The following is a 26,790-nucleotide window of genomic DNA, read 5'->3' as shown; positions in this document are numbered from 1 at the left end:
TAGTTTTTATTTATATACATTTCAATAGTTTAACAATAGTTCTAACATTTCAAACCTCGACTTCCTTCCTTCCTTCCTCTTTCTGCAGTTCCTTAATTTTATTTTATCATTTCCTGCATATTCTAAATTAACAACTTAATTTTTTATTCATCTATTTTGATTATATGTTCTTTTGAAACTGCAGGTTATTACAGTAATTCTGCCAGTGTCTTTATCTGTTTACAATTTGTTTGTAAATATTCAATAAACCATTTCCCATCTTTTATACATAAATAAATTTCTGTACTGTTTGGGTAGTTCTACACCTATAATTCCCAAGAGAAAAGCTTCTTCTTCTTCTTCTTTATATTACAAATGCTACCTTGAACATCTTTTCCAGTTCATTATATATCATTTCCCAGTAAGCTTTAACTTTACTACAAGACCACCACATATGATAAAAAGTACCTTCTTTTTCTTTGCATTTCCAACACTTATTCGATTTTGATTTATGCGTTTTTGGCAATCTGCTAGGTGTTAGATACCATCTATATAACATTTTCATGTAATTTGTGAAAAGTCTCTATCTACCTTGGGCTTCTTCACTCATAACAAAATGACAATAAAGATTATTTTCAAGGAATTACTGTTTCACATAAGCAAATACACTTTTCTGAATAATTCAGAAACTATGATAACTGTAACATTATTTTAAAAGTTCAGGAATTCAGTCATGAAATAATAAATCTGTTCTCTTTCCCCCTACACTTAGACTGAAAATGAAGAAAATGTACTTATTTGTTTGAGGATAATCATTGAATTGCACAAGCAGTTCCGGCCACCAATCACACAAGAGGTAAATTACTTTCTCCTGTACTATTAAAGTTTTGTTTTTGTATTACTACTTGGATATGTTTGATTTGTGATTTTGTATTGCAGAGGGTTGGACTAGATGAACCTTGGTGTCCTTTCCATGCCTACAGTTCTGTGATTCTGTGCTGTTATATTAGAAACATAATCTAATAATAATTGAAAATGCAATGGAAAAGAATTGTACCAGTGCTGCTGTCTCCTTATGAAATCTCTGGGAGGTTTCAGAAACCTTAGAATATTGTAATGAAGTACTTAAGCTTCAAGTTATGAGAAAAAGTGCATACGGTTTTGGATTTTATGGATAGATTTCATAAATTATTAGAATACTTGTAAAGGAATCATTTGCTTTCTGTTTTACTATTATAGTACACGCTATCTTATTGGATGAGTCAACTTAGGCTGCAATCGTGTACTCAGTAAGAAGGCCTATTGAACTTCATTGGGACTTCCTTCTCAGTAGATGTATATAGGATTGTGCTGTTAAGTTCACATAAGGAAGGGTCTTGTCCCCTCCTTTTACCTATGCTCCCCTCTGTCTCTCTGGAGTGAGGGGTGTGTGTTATTCAGCAGGGGTGGCCAATTCCCAAAAGACTGCGATGTACTCACAGAGTTAAAAACTGGCAGTGATCTACCCCCTTTTCTGGGGTTCAGGTCAAAGTTGTTGAGCTTTTTGGGGGGGTTCAGGGCAAGGTTGCTCCATCTTTCATGTGACAGCGCTTTAGATATTTGAAGATGGCTATCATAACTCCTCTTATCCATCCTTACTGGTGGTCTGTTCCTTTTGAGCAGGTTATACCCCTCTAATTCTTCTTTCCATTTATGAGTCTCCACCCACCAGGTTTCAGTAACGCCTATTAGGTCATATTTGCCATCCTGCATTAAGGACTCAGGGACGCGGGTGGCGCTGTGGGTAAAAGCCTCAGCGCCTAGGGCTTGCCGATCGAAAGGTCGGCGGTTCGAATCCCCGCGGCGGGGTGCGCTCCCGTCGTTCGGTCCCAGCGCCTGCCAACCTAGCAGTTCGAAAGCACCCCAGGTGCAAGTAGATAAATAGGGACCGCTTACTAGCGGGAAGGTAAACGGCATTTCCATGTGCTGCACTGGCTCGCCAGATGCGGCTTTGTCACGCTGGCCACGTGACCCGGAAGTCTCCGGACAGCGCTGGCCCCCGGCCTCTTAAGTGAGATGGGCGCACAACCCTAGAGTCTGTCAAGACTGGCCCATATGGGCAGGGGTACCTTTTATTAAGGGCTCAAATTCATCTTGCTTGTTTCACATACTGTGCTTTAGTATTGAGACAATTCAGATCACTTGTTGGAATTCTAAGTTCCCAAATTAAACTTAGGCATGGCCAATGCATAAAATAATTGAGCAATGGGTTCTGCATCCCTAAAGGACTTGGGTCTGAGTTTCTTAAACAGCTCCATCCTACATATCCATGAATACTGTTGTATCGGTGTAAGTTGGCAAGAGAGCGGTAATCCTACTGGGCATGCTAAATCATTGGATGCCCTAAAACTAGTTACTTAGAACCTGCCCAGTTCATTTCCTTTGCTTTTAAAGTTGTTCAGTGTGAATACCTAAAAATAGAATGGCTTAAAAAAAAGTTTTTTGGAACATAGACTCATACTTTTTTCCTCTCCCTTTCCACAGATACATCATTTTTTGGATTTTGTGAAACAGATTTACAAGGAGCTTCCAAAAGTAGTGGTAGGTCTTAATTATTTTTTTTTCGACTTCTGAAATCCACATTCTTGACCCATCATGGATAAAATACCCCAACCTGGTGTCTTTCCCTTTATGCCTTCTGGAAGACTTTTGATTATTATTATTTTGCCTTGCAAAATTGGCAGGAGCTTGCGGGTCTGGTAATCGCCCACCCACCAGCTCCAAAAGATCTCAATCTTGTCAGGATTCACTTGGAGATTCAAAGGCCGGGACAACAACAACAACAACAACCACAACCACCTTTACACCACCTTTTTGTATAGTGCTTTCAAGTGTTCAGAGTACCTTATGGTCCTTGCAAGGGGCTGTATTAGAAAGATGGGATTGCAGTAGCCCTGAATGTATATTGAGAGGGATGCTGAATCGCTTGGTGTGGGCTTTGTAAATGCCATATTATAAGAAAATATGTTGGGAGCAAACATTTAATCATAGACGATCAGCAGTGCCTATTATTGCAGCAGTATAATCATGTGATAATTGTATCCAGAGATAGCTAATAGCTTATTAAACTACTCTTAGTACGATAGTCACAGTTCTGTATTAATTATCAACAATGAGTTTTGCCAAAGTTGCCTTTTGTCAGAGCTCATTGCCAAAGCAGTCGCTCTCTTCCTCTTTTCTGCCCACCCCATCCCTCGGCAACCACGGAGTCTGGTAGAATTGGCTTTCCCCTGTTTTATTCACGATTCACTTCCGTAAGCTTATCAGCGCTTGTGAAGTCGGTGAGATCTGCAGCTATTGTTAATGCTTCAAAATCTCTTTGCTTCTTGCCATAGAATCGTTACTTTGAGAATCCTCAGGTTATCCCCGACAACACTGTTCCTACGCCAGAAATGGTGGGTATGATCACGACGATCGTAGTGAAAGTAAATCCAGAACGGGATGACAGCGAAACGAGAACGGTATGTATAATACATGACTCCAGCTTGTAATAGAACCCTGTGGTTTACGGTGCATCTGCGTTGGCATGAAGTGAATATGAACCTTGGCAGTGCCAGGATGGGAGACTGCGGAGAGCCCCACCTGAGCAATACATCTAAAAGCAATAAATATATGTCGCCTCCTGTCTGCCACCTGGTGGAGGCTTCATTCCAAGAGTTTGATTACCTCTTTTCATCACTGGACACCACTCCTTTTGTTTTTACTTATTTAGCATTTCTGACCCATTCAGTCTCTCACTCCCCTATACAGCATCGGTTTCTGTCCTTTCTGCCTCTCCTTCCTCTCTCACTGACTTCCCATGAGGGTTGTGAGTCCTCCTAGAATCATAGAGTTGGAAGGGACCCTGAGGATCATCTGGTCCAGCCCCCTGCAATGCAGGAATATTCAGCTGTCCCTTATGGGGATTGAACCTCCGACCTTGGCATTATCGGCACCATGCTCTAACTTACCAAGCCAACAGTCTGATGCTGCTCTTTCATCTGAAGGATGTTCTCCTGCATCCTCCGCTTGCCCAGCATCATTAAGCTGTTTGTCGGGTCTTCAGCAGGGTCACGTGGACCAAGTTGGAGCTTGAGAAAGAAAAAAAACGTCGGTTAAACCTTGCAAGCTATATTGAAACAAACTGATCCAAGAAAGCAGATGTCAAACTGTGTTTCATGCTAACAGCTTTTAATTTTTTAAAATCCCATTTTAAAAGAGACATTTTGTGGAAATGTTTGCCCTTTGCTTCTGTTTTTCCCCCAGCATTCAATAATTCCTCGAGGCTCGCTCTCCTTGAAGGTGTTAGCTGAGCTGCCCATTATTGTTGTCCTTATGTATCAGGTGAGTACTCGAACACTTCATATAAATAACCTGCTTGTGTCTAAATTTCTGCCCTGTCTTCTAGCCAAACATTAGTGCTTCCCCCTCCCCTTATCTGGCGTATGAATGGAGGGCGGCTGTAACTTTTGGGGCATCAAGCTGCGAACTTATTTGGGTTGCAGGTTTGTTCGAAAACCGCCTTGTAAGCAACAATCATACATCTTTCATCACACATTGTTTTCTTTTCTTTCTTTAGCTGTACAAACTGAACATCCATAATGTGGTGGCTGAATTTGTACCCTTGATTATGAATACAATTATTATTCAGGTGTCCACACAAGCAAGGTAAGGTTACATAACTAAATCTCCCGGCGAAGCCTTTTTACGTTAGCCATGTAAATGGTAATGTTTAAGCTTTAAAAAAAGAAGCACCATTCATGAGGTAACTTTTTTTTAAAAAAAGGAAAGGCAAGACTAAATCACTGTTTGACGTTCAATTTTCAGGCAGCATAAACTTTACAACAAGGAACTGTATGCTGACTTCATTGCTGCACAGATAAAAACGTTGTCGTTCTTGGCCTACATAATAAGAATTTATCAGGTAAGTTTCATTCAAGAGGTTTGAGCATTCTTAGACAGGTGGAGGCAGAGAGTCATGCGTTCCACTAGTTAACAGAACTTTTTTCGATGGGTGCATAGGCTGTATCAAAAGAGAAGAAAATAATAAACCTTTAAACTCCATGTAAAAGTGAAATACTTTTGGAAACCCCACTCAAAAAGTATGTGTAAAAGAATGTTTTGTATAACACGGGGTGGGGAAAACGTTACTGAACTACAACTCCCATCAGCCCTAGTAAGCATGGCCAATGACCAGGGATTATGGGAGTTTTTGTTCAGCAGCACCTGGAGGACAAATGATTCTCCACAAAGCCATATAACTGGGGATTTCTGAGGATTCGTAGGAGGTAGAAGAAAGCAGGAATTCCCTCTCCTTGCTTTCCTTCTCACCCACTCCCCAATTTTGGTTTTTGTTTGGATTCCTATCCCCTTCTCAGCTTAATACAACCACTCCACCACTTCTGTAGATGGGGCCTCTGTATACACAGTGGGAAGTAAGCTTTATTGATGCCTCTACCAGGGTGTGATTCAGTTGAGATTTTAACCTATATATGCCATAAATATAGCTGGAATATATGCATCTATATTTTTACTTTTATTAGGAATTGGTGGCCAAGTATTCTCAGCAAATGGTAAAAGGCATGTTGCAGTTGCTGTCAAACTGTCCTGCAGAAACAGCTCACCTGAGAAAGGAGCTTCTCATCGCAGCCAAGCATATTCTGACCACAGACCTGAGGAGCCGTATGTCCCTTTTGCATATTTTAAATAGTTGGAATATGTTGGTGGGAAAATGGTGAGAGGTGGGTCACAAGGTATGGTTCTGTGTTCTCAGTGTTACGAGTCCTCTCTGGTTAAGGTGGCTTTATGATTGCTGCCAGAGTCAACTGGGTGCAATTAGCACAGCAGTTTCAGAGCTAGTTTGAGTTCGCTTCACTTGGCGTGAAGTGGATAGAAAATCAGCCATGCCTATGAACTGGAACCGGTCAAACAGGTCAAATCAGACTGCTGATACCTGGGAATTTAATATCTTACATTGGTAAATGTAAAATCAACTGGAATCTGCCAAGTTAAATGCAAAGTCCTCGCCCCCCCATAAGGTGCTGGTGAGCCTATAGAGTGGGAAAAGAAATTTTTTGAGTTTACACTACTCTTCCACAGTTACTTTGTACAGCAGAAATAGGGGATTGTATACAATGAAGTCATTCTCTGTTCTCCACCCGTTTTCTTATGGTGTGTGCTGGATAAAACTTGTTTTTGGATTGTCTAAATAGATCTATAAAATCGTGATTTAACAAAGGTATAGCTTAGCTTAATTCTGCACATGGGATCCAGCTCTACAGACCCCCTAATCTTGCACTTCCCTTTAAGGATTGCAGTCTTGATTGTAACTTAATTGCTAATTAAGTGTGTTTATCTCATTAACAAAAGCATAATGATATGGAAAGGAACGTCTATGTTTGACTCTTGAAAGGGGCATGTTAATCTCCTTATGTTTCTTGCTTTCATGTTCTCAGTCAAACCTAGCTGACCTCACAAGGCTGTTGTGAAGTGAAATGACATAAAGTAAAATGGCATGTACATCACCCTCAGCTCTTTAAACCAATGAGCGAAATTAACGATGTAGAAATACACGGTTTCAGAAGCACATCTTTGTCAGATCTTTCTGTACTAGTGTTCCTTAATACATTTAATATAATTTCTTAGGGGAGTATTTCTGCTGATCTGGAGAGGGATGAGAAGGCTCTAAATGTTTGTACCACTCCAGTAAACTTGGGAAGGGTGCTCAGAATCAGTTTAAGGAAACAAATATTTGCAAGCTAAGTAAATACATGCAGCATTTTTTCATTGAGGAGAGCAGCATGTTAAATTCACTTTGGGCAGAACTGCCACTTCCCGAGGATTAAAAGTCATGCTTGGTAGGCTAAATTTTGCAGGAAATGTTTGATTGGTGGCCCAGTAGTTGGACTGCCTTCTGCATTAATTAAAGCTGCTTAATAATTCTTGTTTTGTTGCCTCCATCACGACAACTTTCTCTTGTCACTTTTCACTACAGAATTTATTCCGTGCATGGACAAATTGTTCGATGAATCCATACTAATAGGCTCTGGGTACACGGCCCGCGAAACCCTGAGGTGCGTAATGAAGCTTGTTCTCTGTCTGTTAACGTTGCCAGTGCATGGGATGTTTTAGCGGGTGCACAAGATCATAATCAGGTCTTGTCCTCCTATTTATTGGCTGAAGAAGGAAAAAAGGCAAAAGGGCTGCTCACTCATTATCCCTCCGTGTGTACATTATACCTAAGGAGGCTGTTGGAGGACCACACCTATACACCCTACCCATGACAGGCTCCTGGCATCCCAGTCCCCTGGTGTCCATACATTAAGGGAACTGTCAGAAAGGAGAGTTTGCAGCTCTGTGCATTTTGAGATCCCCAGTCATGTCCATGCATATGCTCTACTTCTCAATGGTCCCTGAATGTGCAGATAGTTTGGCATTGCTGGCAGGTGCAGTCCCTCTCTTCTCTCCATTGTGTCTTCTCTACAGGTGGTCGGCTAATAAGTTAATGGTTGTACAAGGCATTTTTTCTTGCATGTGCCATGATGGCTGTTTTCTACTGTACTAAGTTTAGTCCCCAAGACGGTTGGATGGTGCCTTTTATGCCTTCTTTGGCAACTCCTGCAGCCAAGATGGTGCCAAACATGCTTTCCTTTGGACTGGTGTCCAAACTTTTTTCAAAGAGGGCCAGATTTGATGAAGTGAAGGGCCGTGGGGGCCAACCAAAGGGCCAACCAAGGTTGTTGACCTTTTTTTAGGATTGAAGTTTTTGATCTTTTTTTAAGGGTTGCAGGTGTTGAGGTTTTTTTTAGGATTTTACCTTAGGAAATAAACTACAGTGGTGCCCCGCAAGACGAATGCCTCGCAAGACGGAAAACCCGCTAGACGAAAGGGTTTTCCGTTTTGGAGGTGCTTCGCAAAGCGAATTTGCTATGGGCTTGCTTCGCAAGACAAAAATGTCTTGCGAGTTCCTGCGGGGTTTTTTTCCTTTCCCCCCCTTTTTACCAAGCCGCTAAGCCGCTTAACAGCTGATCCGCTAAGCTGCTTATCAGCTGATCCGCTAAGCTCGCTAAGCCGCTAATAGCGCTAAGCCGCTAATGGGCTTGCTTCGCAAGATGAAAAAAAACCGCAAGACGAAGAGACTCGCGGAACGGATTCTTTTCGTCTTGCGAGGCACCACTGTACCACAGTTTATTAGGCCCCCGAAACGGACTTTGGGCATGCCTGGACTACATCAATGAGGCCAGGAGTGGGTCCTTGCCATCTGGGCAGCCCAGGACCTCCATGCACACTGCCCAGGTTTGCTCCCTAGAGAGGTCACTTTGGTGCTTCTAACAGCGCTTTGACTCTATCCCCAGAGGTGTACTCCATTGTCTCTGTAGACAGATGGATGCCAACAACAACCTCCACCATTGGAGGCAGGATCCCTCTGAATACTAGTTGCTGAGAATCACATGAGTGGAGAGAGTTGCTCTTGCACTCAGGTCCTGTGTGCATCCTTCTCCTAGGCTGGCCACCTTGAGAACAGGATCCTGGACTGGGTGGCCCATTGGCCTGTTTATTAATTGCAATGGGTCTTCTGTGAGTAGGACTAGCATTGATTACCACCCTTTCGCTCCTCATCACTGTGTGTTGGACGTCTATGTTGGCTTCACACATATCGGCTCAACACATAAACTGGAGATATTACGCTAAAGTAACTAGTATATTTGTTCTTTGTGTGTTCCCAGGCCCCTTGCGTACAGCACTTTAGCGGATCTGGTTCATCATGTCCGACAGCATTTGCCGCTCAATGACCTCTCCCTTGCTGTCCAGTTATTTGCTAAGAATATTGATGACGAGTCATTGCCCAGCAGTATCCAGACCATGTCATGCAAACTTCTGCTAAATCTCGTGGACTGCATTCGATCCAAGAGCGAACAGGAAAATGGAAATGGCAGAGACATCCTCATGAGGATGTTGGAGGTACTGTGGCATTTAAAGTAGGGGTGCTGGAATGAAAATATTCATTAAAACCACATAGCTGCTCAGAAACGAGGCCTCTGTGCTGAGGAGGTGGAATTAACTATATAACTAAATGGAAAAGGTAGATTGACCTACTTGGGACCGGAGGCGCTATTCAACAAAGTTTTACCTGGAGCAGACCCATTGAAATGAATGAATGTTTAAGTTAGCTCCATTAATTCTAATGGATCTACTCTGAGTTAAAAGCTGAGTTGAAAACCACTCCTGGGCTCATGCATTCACTGCTTCTATTTTGTGCTGCAGTTTCCTCCTCCTGTTTAGGAGGCAAACCACCGGTTGTCGTTACATCTGAATGGACAAAACTATGTCTTACACTCACCCTTCATACAGGGAATGGCAAACCATAGTTTGAAGCTGCTTTGTGATCCCAGTTTGGAGGGCAAGTTCAAAACCATAGTTTGTTTGGCTCTAATGACAAGCAATGGTTTGCCTTCAAGCAGAGGGAGAGGTGTGTGTGTGTGTGTGTGTGTGTGTGTGTGAACACCAGTATCATTCCAGCCTCTTCCACTGGTTGTCGGATTTGGCTTTACACCTAGACTCAGATGATGAATCTTACTTTCTTGTGACGGTGCTTCTTGTCTTCCAGGTTTTCGTCCTTAAGTTCCACACCATTGCCCGCTATCAGCTCTCCGTGATCTTTAAAAAGTGCAAGCCGCAGTCTGAACTTGGGGCAGGAGAAGCCACTTTGCCCAGTGTGCCGGCTGGAGGAAATGCCCCTCCGGTTCCTGTTCCGTCCCCTGCTCCCACCACGCCCGTGGCTCCTGCCCCGGGGCCTGTCTTTGAGAAGCAAGGGGAGAAGGAGAAGGAAGACAAGCAAACATTCCAAGTCACGGATTGCCGAAGCTTGGTGAAAACCTTGGTCTGCGGTGTCAAGACGATTACCTGGGGTATCACTTCTTGCAAAGCTCCTGGTGGTAAGGTGGCATGATTCGAATTTTACCTGGGCTTTTTTCCTAGGGTGGTGCAACCTTTTTTTTTTTTTAAAAAAAAATACAATTTATCATATGGGTTTTAGTTACCCATTTATTTAAAATATGCATATGAGTATATCAGTTGCTGGAAACCTCAAGAGAGGAGCGTCTTCCTGTGCTCAGGTCCTGGTTGAGGGTTTTCCTGTAGGCTTCAGGTTGGCCACTCCTGATGCTGGACTAGATGGGACATTGACCTACTCTAGCAGGACTCTTCTTATGTTCTGGGTTATTATTTCTGAAACAAGAAACACACGTTGCACTTAGGTGATGCATGCATGTGCTGTAGGTGAAATTCCTCCTCTATGGTGATGTGAGAGAAGGGAGAATTGGCTAAGATTCTGCTTGCTGTTTGCAGTTTTTATTGCATTGGGCTTTGTTTGTGTACCGGTGAAAGGCCCCCAAAGCTGTGAATAGCGTATTATTACAGAAATACAAGCACCCATTTTAAAAATAATCATATGCATATTTAAATGTGATGCCTGATTAATTGGGGGTACCTTTTAGATTCAAAGTTTTGAAGCAGATTAAACTGGGGGGATCGATTAATTGTTGTGAGCAGCTCTAGTTTTTCCCATTTTGTTGCACAAGTGCACACTTTTTAGTAGTAAAAAGTAATTTCTCTTTCAATTCCTTTTCTTCTTTTTTCAGAAGCTCAGTTCATTCCCAATAAGCAGCTGCAACCTAAAGAGACACAGATATACATCAAGCTGGTCAAATATGCCATGCAAGCTTTGGATATTTATCAGGCACGTATCCTAACTGTTGTTTAATTGCTTTGTAATGTTAATCTCCATGGCTTATTCCAAATCGTTTTTAAATTTACGGCTTTTCAATCGCTTTGGATATTTTGAGACGGAAAGCCAGTACAAATGGTGATGGGGATGCATGTTGACTTGAACCCTGTCTTGTGTCTCCATTGCAAAAGGTTCAAATAGCTGGAAATGGACAGACGTACATTCGAGTTGCAAACTGCCAGACAGTCAGGATGAAAGAGGAGAAGGAGGTCCTGGAGCATTTTGCCGGCGTCTTCACAATGATGAATGCTCTGACTTTTAAAGAAATCTTCCAGACGACAGTTCCGTACATGGTTGAAAGAATCTCTAAGAACTATGCCCTTCAGGTAGTATGTTTCGTGTACTTGATAGTAGTGTGAGCCCTGACAAAAACTTTCTGTTGAGCTTGGGAGATTTTTTTGTTAACATGCCACTGTGTTGTCATTCTGTCGCCATTACGGCTGATCCAGCCTTTACCAACCTGGTGCTCTCCAAATGTTTTGGACTTCAGTTCCCATCAGCCCCAGCCAGCATGGCTGGGCTTGTTGGGGCTGATGGGAATTGTAGTCCAAATCATCTGGGGGGGGGCAGCAGCTTGGCAAAGGCTGGGTTAAGCAATAAACTATACTAAATTGAACTGACAATAGCTCTTGTCCTCATTGGAAATGGACAGTGGTTTGGAGGAGCTGTTATTTGACGCATAGCTTGCTACTCTTGTTTCCTTCTTGTGGAATCAAATGGGATGTCAGTGAAATGAAATCTGTAAAAAGACAAGCTACTTGAAAACAATTTGAAATCAACTCAGTGACCGATGTTAAGCAATTTTTTTTTTAAAAAAATAAACCATTGCCGGTGGTTATTCCTAATTGTTTCATGCTCTCCTTTTGACAGATTGTTGCCAATTCTTTCTTGGCCAACCCAACTACCTCAGCTCTGTTTGCCACAATCCTGGTGGAGTATCTCTTGGATCGATTGCCTGAGATGGGCTCCAACGTGGAGCTCTCCAACCTGTATCTCAAACTTTTCAAGTTAGTCTTTGGCTCCGTTTCACTTTTTGCGGCGGAAAACGAACAGATGCTTAAGGTAAATGTTGCAAACGGGTAAAAATGGTGAGTTCTCTTAATGCGCCCAGGGTTGACTTCTGAAATGTAGGTGTTCGTGTGTAAAGCTCAAAATCTCATGGGAACTACAGTTCTCACGAGATTTTGAGCTTTAGGCCGCAAGCCCATATACACTTACCTTGTAAGTCCTGCTGAGTTCGGTGGTACGTATTTCTGAGTGGATTTGTGTAGGATTGCATTGTAAAGGAGGTGCACTCTCTGTAACACATGACAACTTAAGATTGTCATGGTGGCTTCTTTGTGCATTCGAGGCTGCTTACGTTTAGGCATCAAGCTATACAGTTTTGAGTTCAATTTCATTGTATGCCATTGTCTTAACATACAGTCTAGCACAAAGTGATGACCCTGTGCTGGCCAGTTGCTGCTGTAAAAAGATTTTTTAAAAAATACATCTCTGCAACCCAGTTTACTACATGATAATGAGAAAACACTGCCTGAGAGTTCTCTAAAGCCAGAGTAAGTAAAGCCACTGTCTAGGCTCTCGATGTTACTGTTAGTAGATTTTATATACAGTCAAACCTCTTCTTATGTCCACCTCCGCTTGCATCCATTTTGCCCAACATCCGCAGCAAACCCGGAACAAACTAGTGGGTTTGCCGCTGGTCGCGAATGCGCAGGAGCAGTGATTGCCACCTGCGCACAACGGTGCCTCTCCCAGTGACCTGTTTCGACCTCTGGAACGGATTATGGTCACAGGTAGAGGTTCCACTGTATACATATGTATGCGAATTAAGGGGTAAACCAATCAAAAGCAGTTTGTGACATAAGATAGGAAAGTTTGCTATTCAAAGTGGGGGGAATAGAATTCATCCAGACTTACATTTGGATGAATGTAAGTTGTTATTCGGTTCCTGAGCAATGTTTACAAAGCTGCTTTGCTTCCGATGAGAGTTTATTGGCACTGTTCATTCCTTATTGGACTTCGACGGCTTGCTGTTTTAAATACACAGTGCACTATCTTGTTCCTCTGCCAGGAAGTCCTGATTATTCGCGGATTAATAATTGAACTCAAGCACTTCCTGTCTTGTAAAGGAGCCCCAAATGTGTAAGGCATCCTGCCTCTGATGCATTGTGTTCCCTTATTCTGCTGCCAGAACCAAGGTCACTTTCATTTTATAAACGGCAAATCCAATTTAAATGGTGTGATATACTGCCGTCGCCACTCCATGCCTGTTAAATTATTTGATTCTCAAGAATTGATGGTGTGGCCTTGAGTAGACAATTTAATTTGAGTGATGAAAGCTATTCACAGCAATTGTGAAGCAAGGTCTAGGGCCTTTAGATGTTAATAAAACCCATAATTATTTCAGAGTTTGTACCTGGGCCGAGTTGTCGATCTGTCGTCTTCTTTTTTTTTTTTTGTAATAGCTTGCACAAGGCTTTTAATTTCTTCTGTATTTCTAAGGATGCATTAATCCAAATTGTACTGTGCTAATCATGTTGGTCCCTTTGTGCATTGTGCGTTAGCTTGGTGCAGTTCTGTGTGAGAGAACAAGGAAATAGGATGACAAATGGTACGGCATTCTTCAGAAACTGGGGCAGAGCTCATTGGCTCAGCCCAATGATCCCCAGGACTTGGATTTTTGGCTTCCCCTTTCTTGTTATAATAAGCAGATCTCCACTTTATTTATTTAAGAAGATTCCACCTAAACATTAGGAAGAACTTCCTGACAGTAAGAGCTGTTTGACAGTGGAATTTGCTGCCAAGGAGTGTGGTGGAGTCTCCTTCTTTGGAGGTCTTTAAGCAGAGGCTTGACAGCCATATGTCAGGAGTGCTCTGATGGTGTTTCCTGCTTGGCAGGGGGTTGGACTCGATGGCCCTTGTGGTCTCTTCCAACTCTATGATTCTATTTAACAATCATGCACCTTCTGGAAGTAGTAACAGCTCTCCTCCACTGTTTGTCCCCTAGTGATTGCATTCAGTGGCACTCTTGCCTCTGGTTCCATGTAGTCATTGATAGCCTTATCTGCCTCCATGGATGCATCATTTGGTACCTTTTTATAGTTGGCCTTCCTTTCATAATAGAATTTTAAGCCATGTCCCTACAGTTCGTAGGCTGTCATCCATCCAGACACAGACCAAACACACACTCACTTGCTTTCAGCCAGGTTACTTTGCAAGCTTTCAACAGAACTCTTCTTCACATTGGTTATTAAGTAAAAACAAAATGGAGGGAGAAAATACAGTGGTACCTCGGGTTAAGTACTTAATTCATTCCGGAGGTCCGTTCTTAACCTGAAACTGTTCCTAACCTGAAACACCACTTTAGCCAGTGGGGCCTCCCGCTGCCACTGCACCGCTGGAGCACGATTTCTGTTCTCACCCTGAAGCAAAGTTGTTAACCTGAGGTGCTATTTCTGGGTTAGCGGAGTCTGTAACCTGAAGCGTATGTAACCTGAAGCGTATGTAAACCGAGGTACCACTGTACCCAAAATCTGCTCACATGATTTCCCAAAGTGCCATGGTGCAGGGCGGGTATGCTTCCCGTTGCTTGCAGGAGAATGAAATATCCTGGTTATATATTTACTTTAACTTCCTTAAGCTTGGTAATTCACCCACCGTAGAATAATGGGGGGGGGGGAACCCGAGGGTCATTTCGTCCAACCCCCTACTAAGCAACCTCTGCCATCCAACTTCTGGTTAAAAACCTCAAATGAGGGCTGTTTCCAGTGATCCAGGAAAAAGCCTTCATCCCTGGGAATTTTTTTGCTGATTTCTTGTTTAAAAAACTGGCAGTGTGAGTGCACCTTAAGAAAAACCTCTACAGTGGTGCCTCGCAAGACGAAAAGAATCCGTTCCGTGAGTCTCTTCGTCTAGCGGTTTTTTCGTCTTGCGAAGCAAGCCCATTAGCGGATTAGCGCTATTAGCGGTTTAGCGGCTATTAGCGGCTATTAAAGGCTTAAGGGATTAGCGGATTAGCTGCTAAAAGGCTATTAGCAGCTTAGTGCCTTAGAAAAAGGGGGTGGGGAACGGAAAAAAACCCCCAGGAATCGCAAGGCATTTTCGTCTTGCGAAGCAAGCCCATAGCAAATTCGTCCTGCGAAGCGCATTGAAAAACGGAAAACCCTTTCGTCTAGCGGGTTTTCCATCTTGCGAGGCATTCGTCTTGTGGGGCACCACTGTATTCTGTTTTTTGATTTTTTGATTTTCTTTTGCAGCCACACCTCCACAAGATTGTGAACAGCTCCATGGAACTTGCACAGACAGCCAAGGAGCCCTACAACTATTTCTTGCTGCTCAGAGCTCTCTTCCGATCGATTGGAGGAGGGAGCCACGATCTCCTGTATCAGGAATTCTTGCCCTTGTTACCAAACCTACTGCAAGGTCAGAGCAGATGCCTGGCGGGGTGGGGGGTTGGATATACATCTCCTTTTTATGTCCATGATTGTTGGTAGCAAATCTGGGGTGTTATTGACGCCACCTGTCACATTTCAGGACTTAACATGCTGCAAAGCGGCCTGCATAAGCAGCACATGAAGGATCTGTTCGTAGAACTCTGCCTCACCGTGCCAGTCCGACTGAGCTCCCTCCTTCCTTATTTGCCAATGTTGATGGATCCCTTGGTGTCTGCCTTGAATGGATCCCAGACGCTGGTCAGCCAGGGCCTGCGGACTTTGGAGCTGTGTGTGGATAATCTACAGCCAGACTTCCTGTATGATCACATCCAACCTGTGCGGGCAGAGCTTATGCAGGTAAAGATGCAGTTATCAGAAGGGACCTTTAGAGGTCAGTGTTTGCTCAGTTATCTGGGCTGCTTTGCTTTAGCCTTGGCCATCTCTTTGATGGTGATAGAACGCGGGAAGAAACTTTCCTATTAAATGGGGGTTGAGTCCTCCTTTCGACTTTTGTTTTATGTAATAGCAAAATGGCCGGTTAATGCACGTATGTGTAAAATATAGGGGTTTTGATTCATCTCTTCGGCTAGCTGTGCTACTTTGTGAGGTCCTGAACTTTCTGTGATACAGTCAAACCTCAACTCCCAAATGCCTCCGTTTTGGAACATTTTGGCACCCAAAAACCCAGAAGTAAATGTTCCAGTTTGCTAACGTTTTTCGGAAGCCAAACATCTGAGACGGCTTCTGCTAGAGTGCAGGAGGCTCTTGCAGCCAATCGGAAGCCGCATCTCAGTTATCGAACATTTTGGAAGCCGAATGGGCTTCCGGAAAGGATTATGTTCAACAACCGATGTTTGACTGTATTGAACTATGTCTTTGAGGTGGTTTGTGGGGAGTTTCACTTGTATTTTGAACTTTTCAAAGGCTTTCTGCACATTTTTTCTCTTACTGTTTGTCGCTAAGTTCTGCCCCCCCCCCTCAAAGAATGAAAATGTAGGTTGTTGTACCCTAGAAAAATGTTACTGTGAAATACTAATATTTGTCTTTTGGCCAAGGGTGGGAAACTAGAGAAAATCCTGAATTGTTTAGTCATGTTGATGTATAACAGGGATTATCTTTCTCTGTTTTTGTGTCTTCCCTCACTTTGCTGTGAAATGGAATTGAAAGTGCTCATGTTTATTTTTATTTGTTTTAATTGGGGCCATAAGAAGCTGCCTTGGGAAGCTTTAATTGGGACCATAAGAAGTCAGATTGTTGGTCCATCGAGCTCAGTATTCTCCACTCTGACTAGCTATGGATCTCCAGGGTTAAAGACATGTGATATTCCCAGCCCAGCCTGGAAATGTTGAGAATTGAACCCTTTTTGCATGCAAAGCGGACGCTCTGCCACTCAGCTGTGGCTCTTCCCCAAATTAATTAACAGTTAATTTAAAATATTTTTGTAATTTTGTGCAAATCTGAGTCCAGGGTGGCTTACAAAACATGTATACATCACAATTTTCCATAGTTCAAGGTGGCTTACAACATGAAAAAGATTCATAATTGCAACGTAATGAAAGTAATCAGAAGCAATGAATAAAGCATGAAAACGATACACAACCAAATTGAACAATTTCCACACAAAGTGTAAACTAAAGATACAAAGAATTAATAACAGAAACTACCCCCGCCCTCGGTCACTGCCACAAAGCCCCCTAAACAATATCCCAACTCCAGAGTCTGTTCAGCAGACTAGCTGAGTCAGTCAGGGCCCCACATCCCAGGGCAGGTGGGGAAAGGCCTGCAAGGCAGGGAGCAGGTCTTCCAGGATTCACTGTCAAAATTAAAAAAGTACAGCATACGGCATTCTTTTGAACCAACACTGTTCTGAACTACACATGGATGTTTTAAAACTTTTTCCCAAGGCTTTGTGGCGGACGCTGCGCAACCCAGCAGAGAACATTTCCCACGTTGCTTATCGTGTGCTTGGCAAGTTCGGCGGAAGCAACAGAAAAATGCTGAAGGAGTCTCAGAAGTTGCAGTATGTCGTGACGGAGATTCAAGGCCCCAGTATTACGGCGGAGTTCTCCGACTGCAAAGCATCGATCCAGCTCCCGATGGAGAAGGTAAGGTTTCATATTGATGCCAATAGCCAAGTAATTTCCTTTCCACAAATATTCTAGAAGGGCTTCTTCTGTAGCCTTTTCCAAATTGGTGCTTTCCCAATGTTTTCCGATTGCAATTCCTATCAACCCTGACCTTTGACCCTGCTGGGAGCAGTATTCCAAAGCATCAGGAAGGCTCCATCTTGAGGAAGTCTGTTCCATCGGCTGCCAACAACAGACTACTTATGCTACAGAAATTCCTTAAGATCCTGTTGGTGCCTGTTGCAACCTTTGTGAAACATGAAGGTGCTAAATGGAGCTTGCTTCTTAGAAAGTATGTTTAGGATTGTTGTATTAAGTCTGTGTGGGCTGCATGATGATTCCATTATACTTGAGACCCATCTAAAATCCATTGCTGCACAGGTGTGGAGCTTATGTCTGTAGCTCATCTCTTTCTGCCATCATAGTGAAAACTTGGTTCACAAATGATCCGCTCAGAAGGGCATTGTCAGATCTCATAATGGCGGTAAGAGGAGAATCCTGCTGTGGCCTATAAAATTTCTGAGTCTGTATTTAGGACATAGTAGACTAAGGCAAACAATTTCGTGTTTGTGTGTTGGTTGTTAAATACTTGCTTGGTTTGAGCTTTCTTGCAAATTAATCCAACAGAACCTGCCACTTAAATGATGGGTATATTTTAGTTTGCATATTTTTGTTGTTGGGCTCGCATCCCGGCTGTGAACTCTTGAATCACTTAACAGCATTTGGCAGGTCACGATGTCTAAGCTTTGATCCAATTTGGCCTCTTCTCTTCCTCGCCATTAATGCTTTTTATAAATAGGACTAATTATCTTGTTGCGCCAAGACAGGATATTTTCACCTCATTGTTGCCAGACAGTAAGTGAAACCTTTCTGGCTAAATTTTTCTCCCCCTTAGCATTACGTCTCTGCCATTCTGAATTCAACTACGCCATTATTTTACTTTGAATAAAGACTAGAAATCTGTCTTTGCATAGACAGCCATGAAACGAAAAGTGCTGTAGATACGCCCATACTAAATAAAATTCCTGCCAGCTTTTTCGGGTTGAGTAGGAAGCAATCTCTGTTTACACTGTGCATTCACAGAGCTGGGAGTAAAAACAGTTGATCTCTCCAGAATTGGAATGAAGTGCCAACAGAAGAAATCCATCTTTCGTGTTAGCCTTGTATAGTGAGAGAAGTTCCACCTCAGTGGTCTGTGGAAAACTCATTGGGTTTTTTTATTGAAAACTTGAGAAAGGTTGTGTAGGAGAGGCAAGCGACCAGTTTCATTCATGACTGGAAATACTATTTCCCCCTTCAAACAAGAGTGGCTCTGTTGTTTGGGGGGGGGGGGTGAGTCCTTAGCATTCAAAGGTCACTTTTATCTACATAATTTTATCTCCAGCATTTAAGCATGGATGATTGGATTTCCTTTCACAATCAGTTAGGCAATGAAATTTCTTATTTCATGGCTCTCAGATGAATTTTTCAGCTGGATTACATTTGATCAATGTCCTATTCTGGGCGCCTGCTTTCTTCATCTTGGAGCAAAAACATACTTGTGTGTGCATGTGTATTAAATCAGAGAGTAAGTCGAGATGATAACTTTTATTGGGTTGCCTTGGGTTGGCAAAACCATGAGCCCTGGAGCTTCACAGAGTGGTTGCCGTGAAAGGACTCCTATAAATTGTCATTAAGTTGGCCTCAGACTCCACGATGCCTTTCCTGAGTCTCATTTATAAAGTGCTTTTTTGCTGTCGCGCAAGGTTTTTTGTACGAAAGTTAGATTTTCCTTATGAGATGCTTAAAGCAGCATTTTGCCATTTACAGTTTGTGCAAAGTGCTTGGCTCACTTTCTCTTTAACTCTTCTGAGAAGGCTTGTAAGGGAACCATTTTGGAGAGCAAACCTTTGCCACACCACAAGGAAGAGCGTGAAGCAATTGCAGCTGAAGTCGGTGCAGAGGAGGAAGGAGCAAATGTTCCTAAGCTTCTAGATTCCTTTGTGGACCTTTCTGTACCTAAATAGAGAAAACAGCATTGTACGTTTTGTGTGTGTATCTCAGTGACTTTAGATCTCAGATTTATGTTTAATATTGCTGGATCAGATCAAAGGTCCTTCCAGGTACTTATGGGACAGACAAAAGAAAGCAGAGCGTGTAGTTAAACTATGAACCTTGCTCCCACAAAGTTGTGCCGCAACCCTGGATGCCTTTAAAAGAGGATTAGACAAATTCATAGATGATAAGGCTATCAGCTACCAGCCTGAGGACCGGGACATTTGCAGGGAAACCAAAATGCTTGTTTACCAAGCTATTGTACTACCAACCTTACTATATGCTTGTGAAACATGGACCACTTATAAACACCATCTCTAGCTCCTTGAAAGATTCCATCAACAGTGTCTCCGAAAAATTTTACACATCACTTGGGAAGACAGGCGAACTAATATCAGTGTACTGGAAGAAGTAAAGATCACTAGTGTTGAAGCAATGATTCTTCAACATCAACTTCGTTGGACTGGTCATGTTGTGCAGATGCCTGATGATCGTCTTCCAAAGCAACTACTGTATTCCGAACTTAAAAATGGAAAGCGTAATGCTGGTGGAAGGCATGCTTGGCAAATCCACACCGTGATCAACTCCCGCCCAGAAACTAATGTCCCCATTGTGGAAGGACATGTGGACCCAGAATTGTTAAAACCGTGTTTATGGAAGACGGTCTTACTCGGCTACGAGTGATCGCCAGAGAAGAAGAACCAGCCACCATGTTGATGCTCTTATCTCCACAGTCGGAGGCAGAAATGCTTCTGAATACCAGTTGCTGGAACCCGCAGGATTGGGAAGAGTGATCTTGTGCTCAGGTCTTGCTTGAGGGTTTTCCATCATGCATCTGGTTGGTCACCGTGAGAGCAGGATGCTGGATGGGCCATTGGCCTGCATCAGGAGGGCTTTTGTTACACTCTTAGGCAATCTACACTCAAAGCATGAAGGTGATGCCCCTCATTCAGTGTTGCTCTCTAGCAGCTGATATTCAAGCCTTATACATCTTCTAAACTTGGGGATTCCATTTGCTTGTCAAATCTTCTGATAGTCTTCTAATTTGTCTAATCCTCTTTTAAACAAACAAACAAACAAAAAATGCTGAAGGGCATATGACTGTGACAACAAGACATTGATAATGAGAAGACTTTACAATAAAGTACCGTATTTTTCGCTCTATAGGACGCACCCAACCATAGGACGCACCTTGTTTTAGAGGGGGAGAACAAGAAAAAAAATTCTCCCCCTCTCTGCTCAGCGCCCCTTCAGCGAAGCGAAAGGAGAAATGGAGCCCCTTCCATTTCTCCTCCTGCTTAGCTGAAGGGGCGCTGCGCCTTAGCTGAAGGTGCACCTACCCTTCAGCGAAAGGAACCCGAAGCCTCCGGAGCACGGTGGGAGTTCCCACCGCCCTCCGGAGGCTTCGGGCTCCTTTCACTGAAGCCAGGAGTGTCTTGCTCTCCAGGCTTCAACGAAAGCAACGCGAAGCCTCCGGAGCGCAGTGGGAGTGCTCCCACTGTGCTTCAGAGGCTTCGCGTTGCTATCGCTGAAGCCAAGGAGCCTACATTCGCTCCACATTTCCCCTTAATTTTTGGAGGGGGAAATGTGCGTCTTATAGAGCGAAAAATACAATAGACAAAATATCATTACACTTGCAAAATGTACGTCCCAGCAAGGCTTAAGCGAGCCCTACTGTACAAAACATACTTTATTATTATTTTATAATTATTGGTGCCATTTTTATTATTGTTGTGCCGAAGAAAGCTCTAAGCAGCTGAAACGTCAGCTGCTTAGAACATTCTTCAGTACAATAATAATTCTTGTGCAGTACGGTTTGTCACTGTGAAATGTATACTTTGCAAGTGTAATTATATTTGTCAGTTGGTTAGAGCATCCTTCAGTCATTTTTGTGCTTTGTGGTTCACTGTAAATGCAAATGTATTCATTATTTTGTCTATTCTGTTGTGAACTCTTCTCATTATCAATACATTGTAGTTCATAGTGCTGTGCTCCTCACCATTTTTTGTGGTTGCTGCCTAAAACGGTGCCCTTGCACGTGACTTTGCAGTGCAATCCCCTCTTAAAGATAGTGAAGTCGGGGGTTCCCAGACTGTGGTCTGCAGACCCTTCAGAATTCAAACTGTAGTACAATAAAATTCAATGTGCAAAACAAAGACACAATAAAAATACAATTAAAAATAATAAACACTGGCACAGCACATTGTAGTTTCTAGAACTGGCAGGCGGGAAAGAAAAGACGGTCAGCAATTTTCAAGTGGTCTGGGGGAGAAAATGTTTGGGGACCACTGATCTAAGCCAGCGAGCATCACAGAAGCTTGTGCAATTTTTTGGCTAGGCAGCTTCTAAAATGCATCACTTTTTTTGTTCTTATGGTTTACTGAAGCAAATTACTTCCATTGTTTTAGGCCATCGAGACTGCCTTGGACTGCTTGAAGAGTGCGAACACAGAGCCATACTACCGGAGGCAGGCCTGGGAGGTGATCAAATGCTTCTTGGTGGCCATGATGAGCCTGGATGATAACAAGCATGCTTTGTATCAGCTTCTTGCCCATCCAAAGTAAGATGATTTTATGATGGCTTGCAAAATTAAGGTTGGCAGGCTGCGCCTCTTGGGGGGTGGCATTCTACAGAGGGTTGTCTCTTAAGTGAGTGTTACTCGGAGTAGACCCTTTGAAATTAATGGGCCAACATTAGTCATGCTCATTAATTTCAGTGTGTCTGTTCTGAGTTGGAATAACATTGTACACAACCAAACATGTTTGGTGGTTTGGATGATTTGTAGTGTGACTCTGCAGTGTTGAGACAGAAGGAAATAGGTGGGGAAAGAGATGACAAACCTGGATGCAGACAAACCTACGGGACCGCCTCTCCTGGTATGCCCCACAGAGAAACCTACGGTCTGCAAATAAAAACATCCTGAAGGTCCCAGGCCTCAGAGAGGTTAGGCTGGCCTCAACTAGAGCCAGGGCTTTCTCGGCTGTGGCTCCAATCTGGTGGAACGCTCTGTCACAAGAGACTAGGGCCCTGCGGGACCTGACATCTTTCCGCAAGGCCTGCAAGACAGAGTTGTTCCACCAGGCCTTTGGTCAGGGCGCAGCCTGACTCCCTCCTCTGGCAACCTGCACAGAATTTTGCTTAACGGTTGCCATTAATTTGATTTTAATTAATTTTTATAATGGAATGTTTTTAGAATGTTGGATTATTTGATTGTTTGATTATTTAATTGTTGTTAGCCGCCCTGAGCCCGGCTTCAGCTGGGGAGGGTGGGATATAAATAAAATTTATTATTATTATAATTATTAAAGCACACGGGTTGCTGATCAGACACACTGATCAGGGGGCAATACCTTGGTCCTTCTCAGGTTCATGGTTGGGTGTCATGTCATGCTTGCCAGAGGGTGGTAAATGGATCCCTGGTGTTTAGCTTGAATCACTGTTAAAAGGAAAGAATAGGCCCCCTAATTCCCTGGAATTGATAACACTTGCCCATGGAGGACTTAAATGGCAGCCAGGGACAATGAACATCTTGCAGTACATAGGAACCTATACCTTGTACTGTCTTCACTGACTGGCAGCAGCATTCCAGGGTTTCAAGAAATCTTTTCTCCTAACCCTGCCTGGAGATGCCAGGGAATGAGCCTGGGGCCATCTGCATATGAAACAGATGATCTCCAACTGAACTATGTTACTGAACACTTCTCTTGCATTTTAGAACATTCAGAATGCTTAATATGCGTTATTAGTTCAGTATTCCTTACAACAGCCTTATGGAAAGCTCAACAACGCTGTCCCGTTATTATTATTATAAATAAGGGCCTGAGGCTGAGATATATTCCTTTGCCCAAGGCCATTTGTTGAGTTTGTGGTGGAGGCATGATTTGGATGGGGGATTTCCTGGTTCAAAGCTCATTCTGTTAGGCACTGAGCTTGCACTATTAGTAAACAGATTGATGTTTTTTATTGCAAAACTTGAGTTACTAGGGGAATTACTGTTCCTATTTAAAACCAGTTTCAGGCATTTAGATGATGCAGTAGACATTTTGATAGTAAATCCTCGGGATGAAATTAGCCTATCATGTAAGACTTCAGCTTGGTGCTCCTGTTAACCCTTTTGAGCTCTGGGTAAGTGAACACAAACTCTCTTGGCTGTATCCATACCATTTGGTTGCAAGCCTTGACACGTTTGCCATGGTTTTGAGAATCAGATTCAGATGGCTAGCATCAACTGTGGCCTGATCCTGATCCTGAGCTACAGTTCTACGATTCTTTGATTCCATGAGCTGCATTTCCTCAGTGCGACCTTGTGGCACAGGACACATCGGATGTGGTTTCAGATGAACTGCTCATCCCTCGATTAGAACAAAATGTTCTCTCTCAGTTAAAGTAAATCTGTAAAATTGTTGATTTGTTTTGCTTTTTGCAGCTTTACTGAGAAGTCGATTCCCAGCGTAATCATTTCCCATCGGTACAAAGCCCAGGACACACCTGCCCGTAAGACGTTTGAGCAGGCGTTGACAGGGGCGTTCATGTCGGCGGTGATCAAAGACTTGCGTCCCAGCGCTCTTCCATTTGTAGCCAGCTTAATTCGGCATTACACCATGGTCGCAGTTGCCCAGCAGTGCGGTAAGTAAATGTTGGGCCAGCCGTCACCAACCTGGTGCCTTCCAGATGTCGTTGGACTACAGTTCCCATCAGCCCTAGCCAGAACAACCTCTGGAGGGCAGCAGGTTGGTGACTCTTTAACAAGAAGCCAGGAGTAAAAGCACTGCAGTTTTGTTTTCAGGCGAAGATATCATTCTTTTTCAGGTCATTAAGTGCACGTTGTTGATACCCGGTTTTAATTACTTTCTGTGAATGGTGCCATTCACAGTATTGTATGCTGCCTGAAATTGTCATGATAAATGGCAGTTAAGAGGAATACAGTGGTACCTCCGGTTATGAATGGGATCCGTTCCGGAGGCCCGGCCGTATCCTGAAAACTTTGTAACCAGAGGTGCCCTTCTGCGCACTCACGGGGTGCAATTGAGTGCTTCTGCTCATGTGTGGGGCGCATTTGAGCGCTTCTGTGCATGCGTGCGTGGCAAAAACCGGAAGTATACACTTCTGGGTTTGCTGCAGCCATAACTTGAATATTCCGTAACCTGGAGGTTACGCAACACGAGTTATCACTCTACATAATTTTTTGGGTGGGTGGGGAGGTCTATGACAGTAACAGTTTATGGTGTTTAGGTATGGTTTGGAGGAAGTAGATGGAGCAGACTCCTTCCCCACTTCTTTACCATCTAAAAACTTGGGCTCACCCAATGAAATTGACTGCAGATTTGGGATGGGCAAGAAAAAGGGCTTCTTTGCACCGTGTGGGATTGCTTTGTGGAATCCACTGCCACAAGATAATGGCAGAGGCCAATGGCATCAGTGGCTTTAAGAGGTATTTACCCAGCCTGGCAACAACTCTTGGCCACAACGGCTAAGTTGGGCCTCCATGGTCATAAGCAGTATACCTCTGGGCAGCAGTCGCCAATGCCTTCACTCATTCCTTGTGGGCTTCCTGGAAGCATTTGGTTATACCCGTGGTCCAGGGAGATCAGGACACTGAACCAGGCGGACCTTTGTCTGACCCAGCAGGGCTGCTCTTTCCTTCTCATCTAATTGAAGCCTCCTTGTTTTCTGCTTCCTCCTCTTCCCCGCCTTACTATAAAACCCAGGTCCATTCTTGCTTCAGTGTTACCAGGTTGGAAGCCAGCCCAGCACGGCCATGTTCCACAGTGAAGAAAACGGATCCAAAGGCATGGATCCCTTGGTGCTTATCGATGCCATCGCCATCTGCATGGCCTACGAGGAGAAAGAGCTCTGCAAAATTGGAGAGGTGGCGCTGGCTGTGATATTTGATGTTGCCAGCATCATCCTGGGATCGAAGGAAAGGGTAATGAAGCTCGCTTCCAACTTTGCAGATGCGATCTTGCTTTGAACAGCCCAGCCCCTTGCTGACTGATGCACATTTGCTTGGTTCTTTCCTTAACCCTCTAGGCTTGCCAGCTTCCCTTGTTCTCCTACATCGTGGAGCGGCTGTGCGCTTGTTGCTATGAACAAGCCTGGTACGCGAAGCTCGGGGGAGTGGTGTCCATCAAATTTCTCATGGAGCGGCTGCCTCTCATTTGGGTTCTCCAGAATCAACAGACCTTCCTCAAGGCGCTGCTGTTTGTCATGATGGACCTAACAGGAGAGGTATTTAAGACTCATATCAATTATAGGAAGCTGCTTGGTTCATCTAGTCCACTGTTGACTGCATTGACTGGTAGTAGCTCTCCATAGTATCTTTTCCCGGTTTACTTCCCGGTGGTGCTGGGGGTTGAGCCCTGGACCTTCAGCATGTAGAGCTCTATGACTGAGTTTTGGTCCTTGTCCAGACAGCTCATCGCCTGCTTTTTTTCACCATTGCATTGAGCTTCTGTAATGACACTTCTCACTGAAAACTGGTGGAGAACTTGGAGGTTCTTACACAGATGCTTAATAGTTGTATGATTTTTATCATGGAGGACATGTGGCTCGTTCTCAGTAGGAATTCACCATGAGTGAAGTCAGCATCATTCCTGTTTCACAGGTGTGTTGTTGGGCCTGAGATTGCTTGACCAGCACTATGCAGGGGTGTGATACTGGCCCCCGTTTAACCCCAGTTAAGATATCAGACACGGGCACTTTCTTCTGTCTTGGGATCACATTTCTGTCTCTTACTTTCAGCACTGTTAAGGGGTATATTGCATTATTGTTAACCATGGTTAAAGGCTAAAAAGGAGTTGAAGTCAGCCTTAAGCTGTGCCTTCAAAATCTGGTTAAATGGAAAGGTTGGTCAGCCTTTGTGTCCCTCATCAGGGTTCAAAGAAGGCGAGAGGGAATGGTACTCCTGCGAGGAAAGAGATTTTACGAATCCAGATTAAAACTGGAGCACAGAATCTGCTGCATGCGGACCTGCCTTTTTCTCTTTCAACTTTGTATGTGTAATTACTATTTTTGGTTGCGTGGAAAACTGGGAAGCGTTCAGTTGCTAAATAGCAGTGTTTCAGTGTGACTAAACGTGGGGGAGAAAAACAGCATGGAATTGGATAGGCAAGACTTTTAAAGATAACTGAACTTCACTGAGTGAGGTTTTGTCTTGTGCTCAGCATCCAGACACTTTCCCTTTACTGACGAGGTATGCTTTGACATCTCACCTTGGAAACATTAAACCACCAATTCATTCTGGCTTTGGAAATGTATCTGTGCAGCCAGCACAAGCTGCTATCATTGGCCCTCTGTCCAGCGCCAGTCTGACTCCCCTGCCTGGTGCTACTGCTGCCTGCCTGGCATGGCTGCTTCCTGCTTCTTTTGTCACTGCCTCCTCCTTCCCATGTGTTTATCCAGCAGCAGTGGG

The 26,790-nt window shown here is 43.6% G+C and overlaps 1 protein-coding gene across 5 annotated transcripts in view; it reads left to right on the top strand.

Moving 5' to 3' along the window:
* Positions 1-26,790, top strand: part of TRRAP (transformation/transcription domain associated protein) — a 166,222-nt gene that overhangs the window by 7,464 nt on the left and 131,968 nt on the right. For all 5 annotated transcript variants that reach the window (XM_083413270.1, XM_083413269.1, XM_083413267.1 and 2 more), the window contains exons 6-25: positions 752-835; positions 2,503-2,559; positions 3,354-3,479; positions 4,264-4,341; positions 4,577-4,665; positions 4,825-4,921; positions 5,541-5,679; positions 6,992-7,070; positions 8,724-8,958; positions 9,605-9,932; positions 10,638-10,735; positions 10,915-11,109; positions 11,654-11,845; positions 15,043-15,208; positions 15,320-15,576; positions 17,124-17,324; positions 21,788-21,939; positions 23,806-24,005; positions 25,088-25,305; positions 25,410-25,607. In XM_083413270.1, coding sequence (XP_083269396.1) covers positions 752-835; positions 2,503-2,559; positions 3,354-3,479; positions 4,264-4,341; positions 4,577-4,665; positions 4,825-4,921; positions 5,541-5,679; positions 6,992-7,070; positions 8,724-8,958; positions 9,605-9,932; positions 10,638-10,735; positions 10,915-11,109; positions 11,654-11,845; positions 15,043-15,208; positions 15,320-15,576; positions 17,124-17,324; positions 21,788-21,939; positions 23,806-24,005; positions 25,088-25,305; positions 25,410-25,607 — 3,189 coding nt within the window. The remainder of the gene's footprint in view (positions 1-751; positions 836-2,502; positions 2,560-3,353; positions 3,480-4,263; positions 4,342-4,576; positions 4,666-4,824; positions 4,922-5,540; positions 5,680-6,991; positions 7,071-8,723; positions 8,959-9,604; positions 9,933-10,637; positions 10,736-10,914; positions 11,110-11,653; positions 11,846-15,042; positions 15,209-15,319; positions 15,577-17,123; positions 17,325-21,787; positions 21,940-23,805; positions 24,006-25,087; positions 25,306-25,409; positions 25,608-26,790) is intronic.

This window comes from Podarcis tiliguerta (assembly GCF_965153285.1).
Source record: "Podarcis tiliguerta genome assembly, chromosome: 14".
NCBI lineage: Eukaryota > Metazoa > Chordata > Lepidosauria > Squamata > Lacertidae > Podarcis > Podarcis tiliguerta.
The sequence above is the reverse complement of the archived record's forward strand: the minus strand, read 5'-3'. Positions and strand labels throughout refer to the sequence as shown.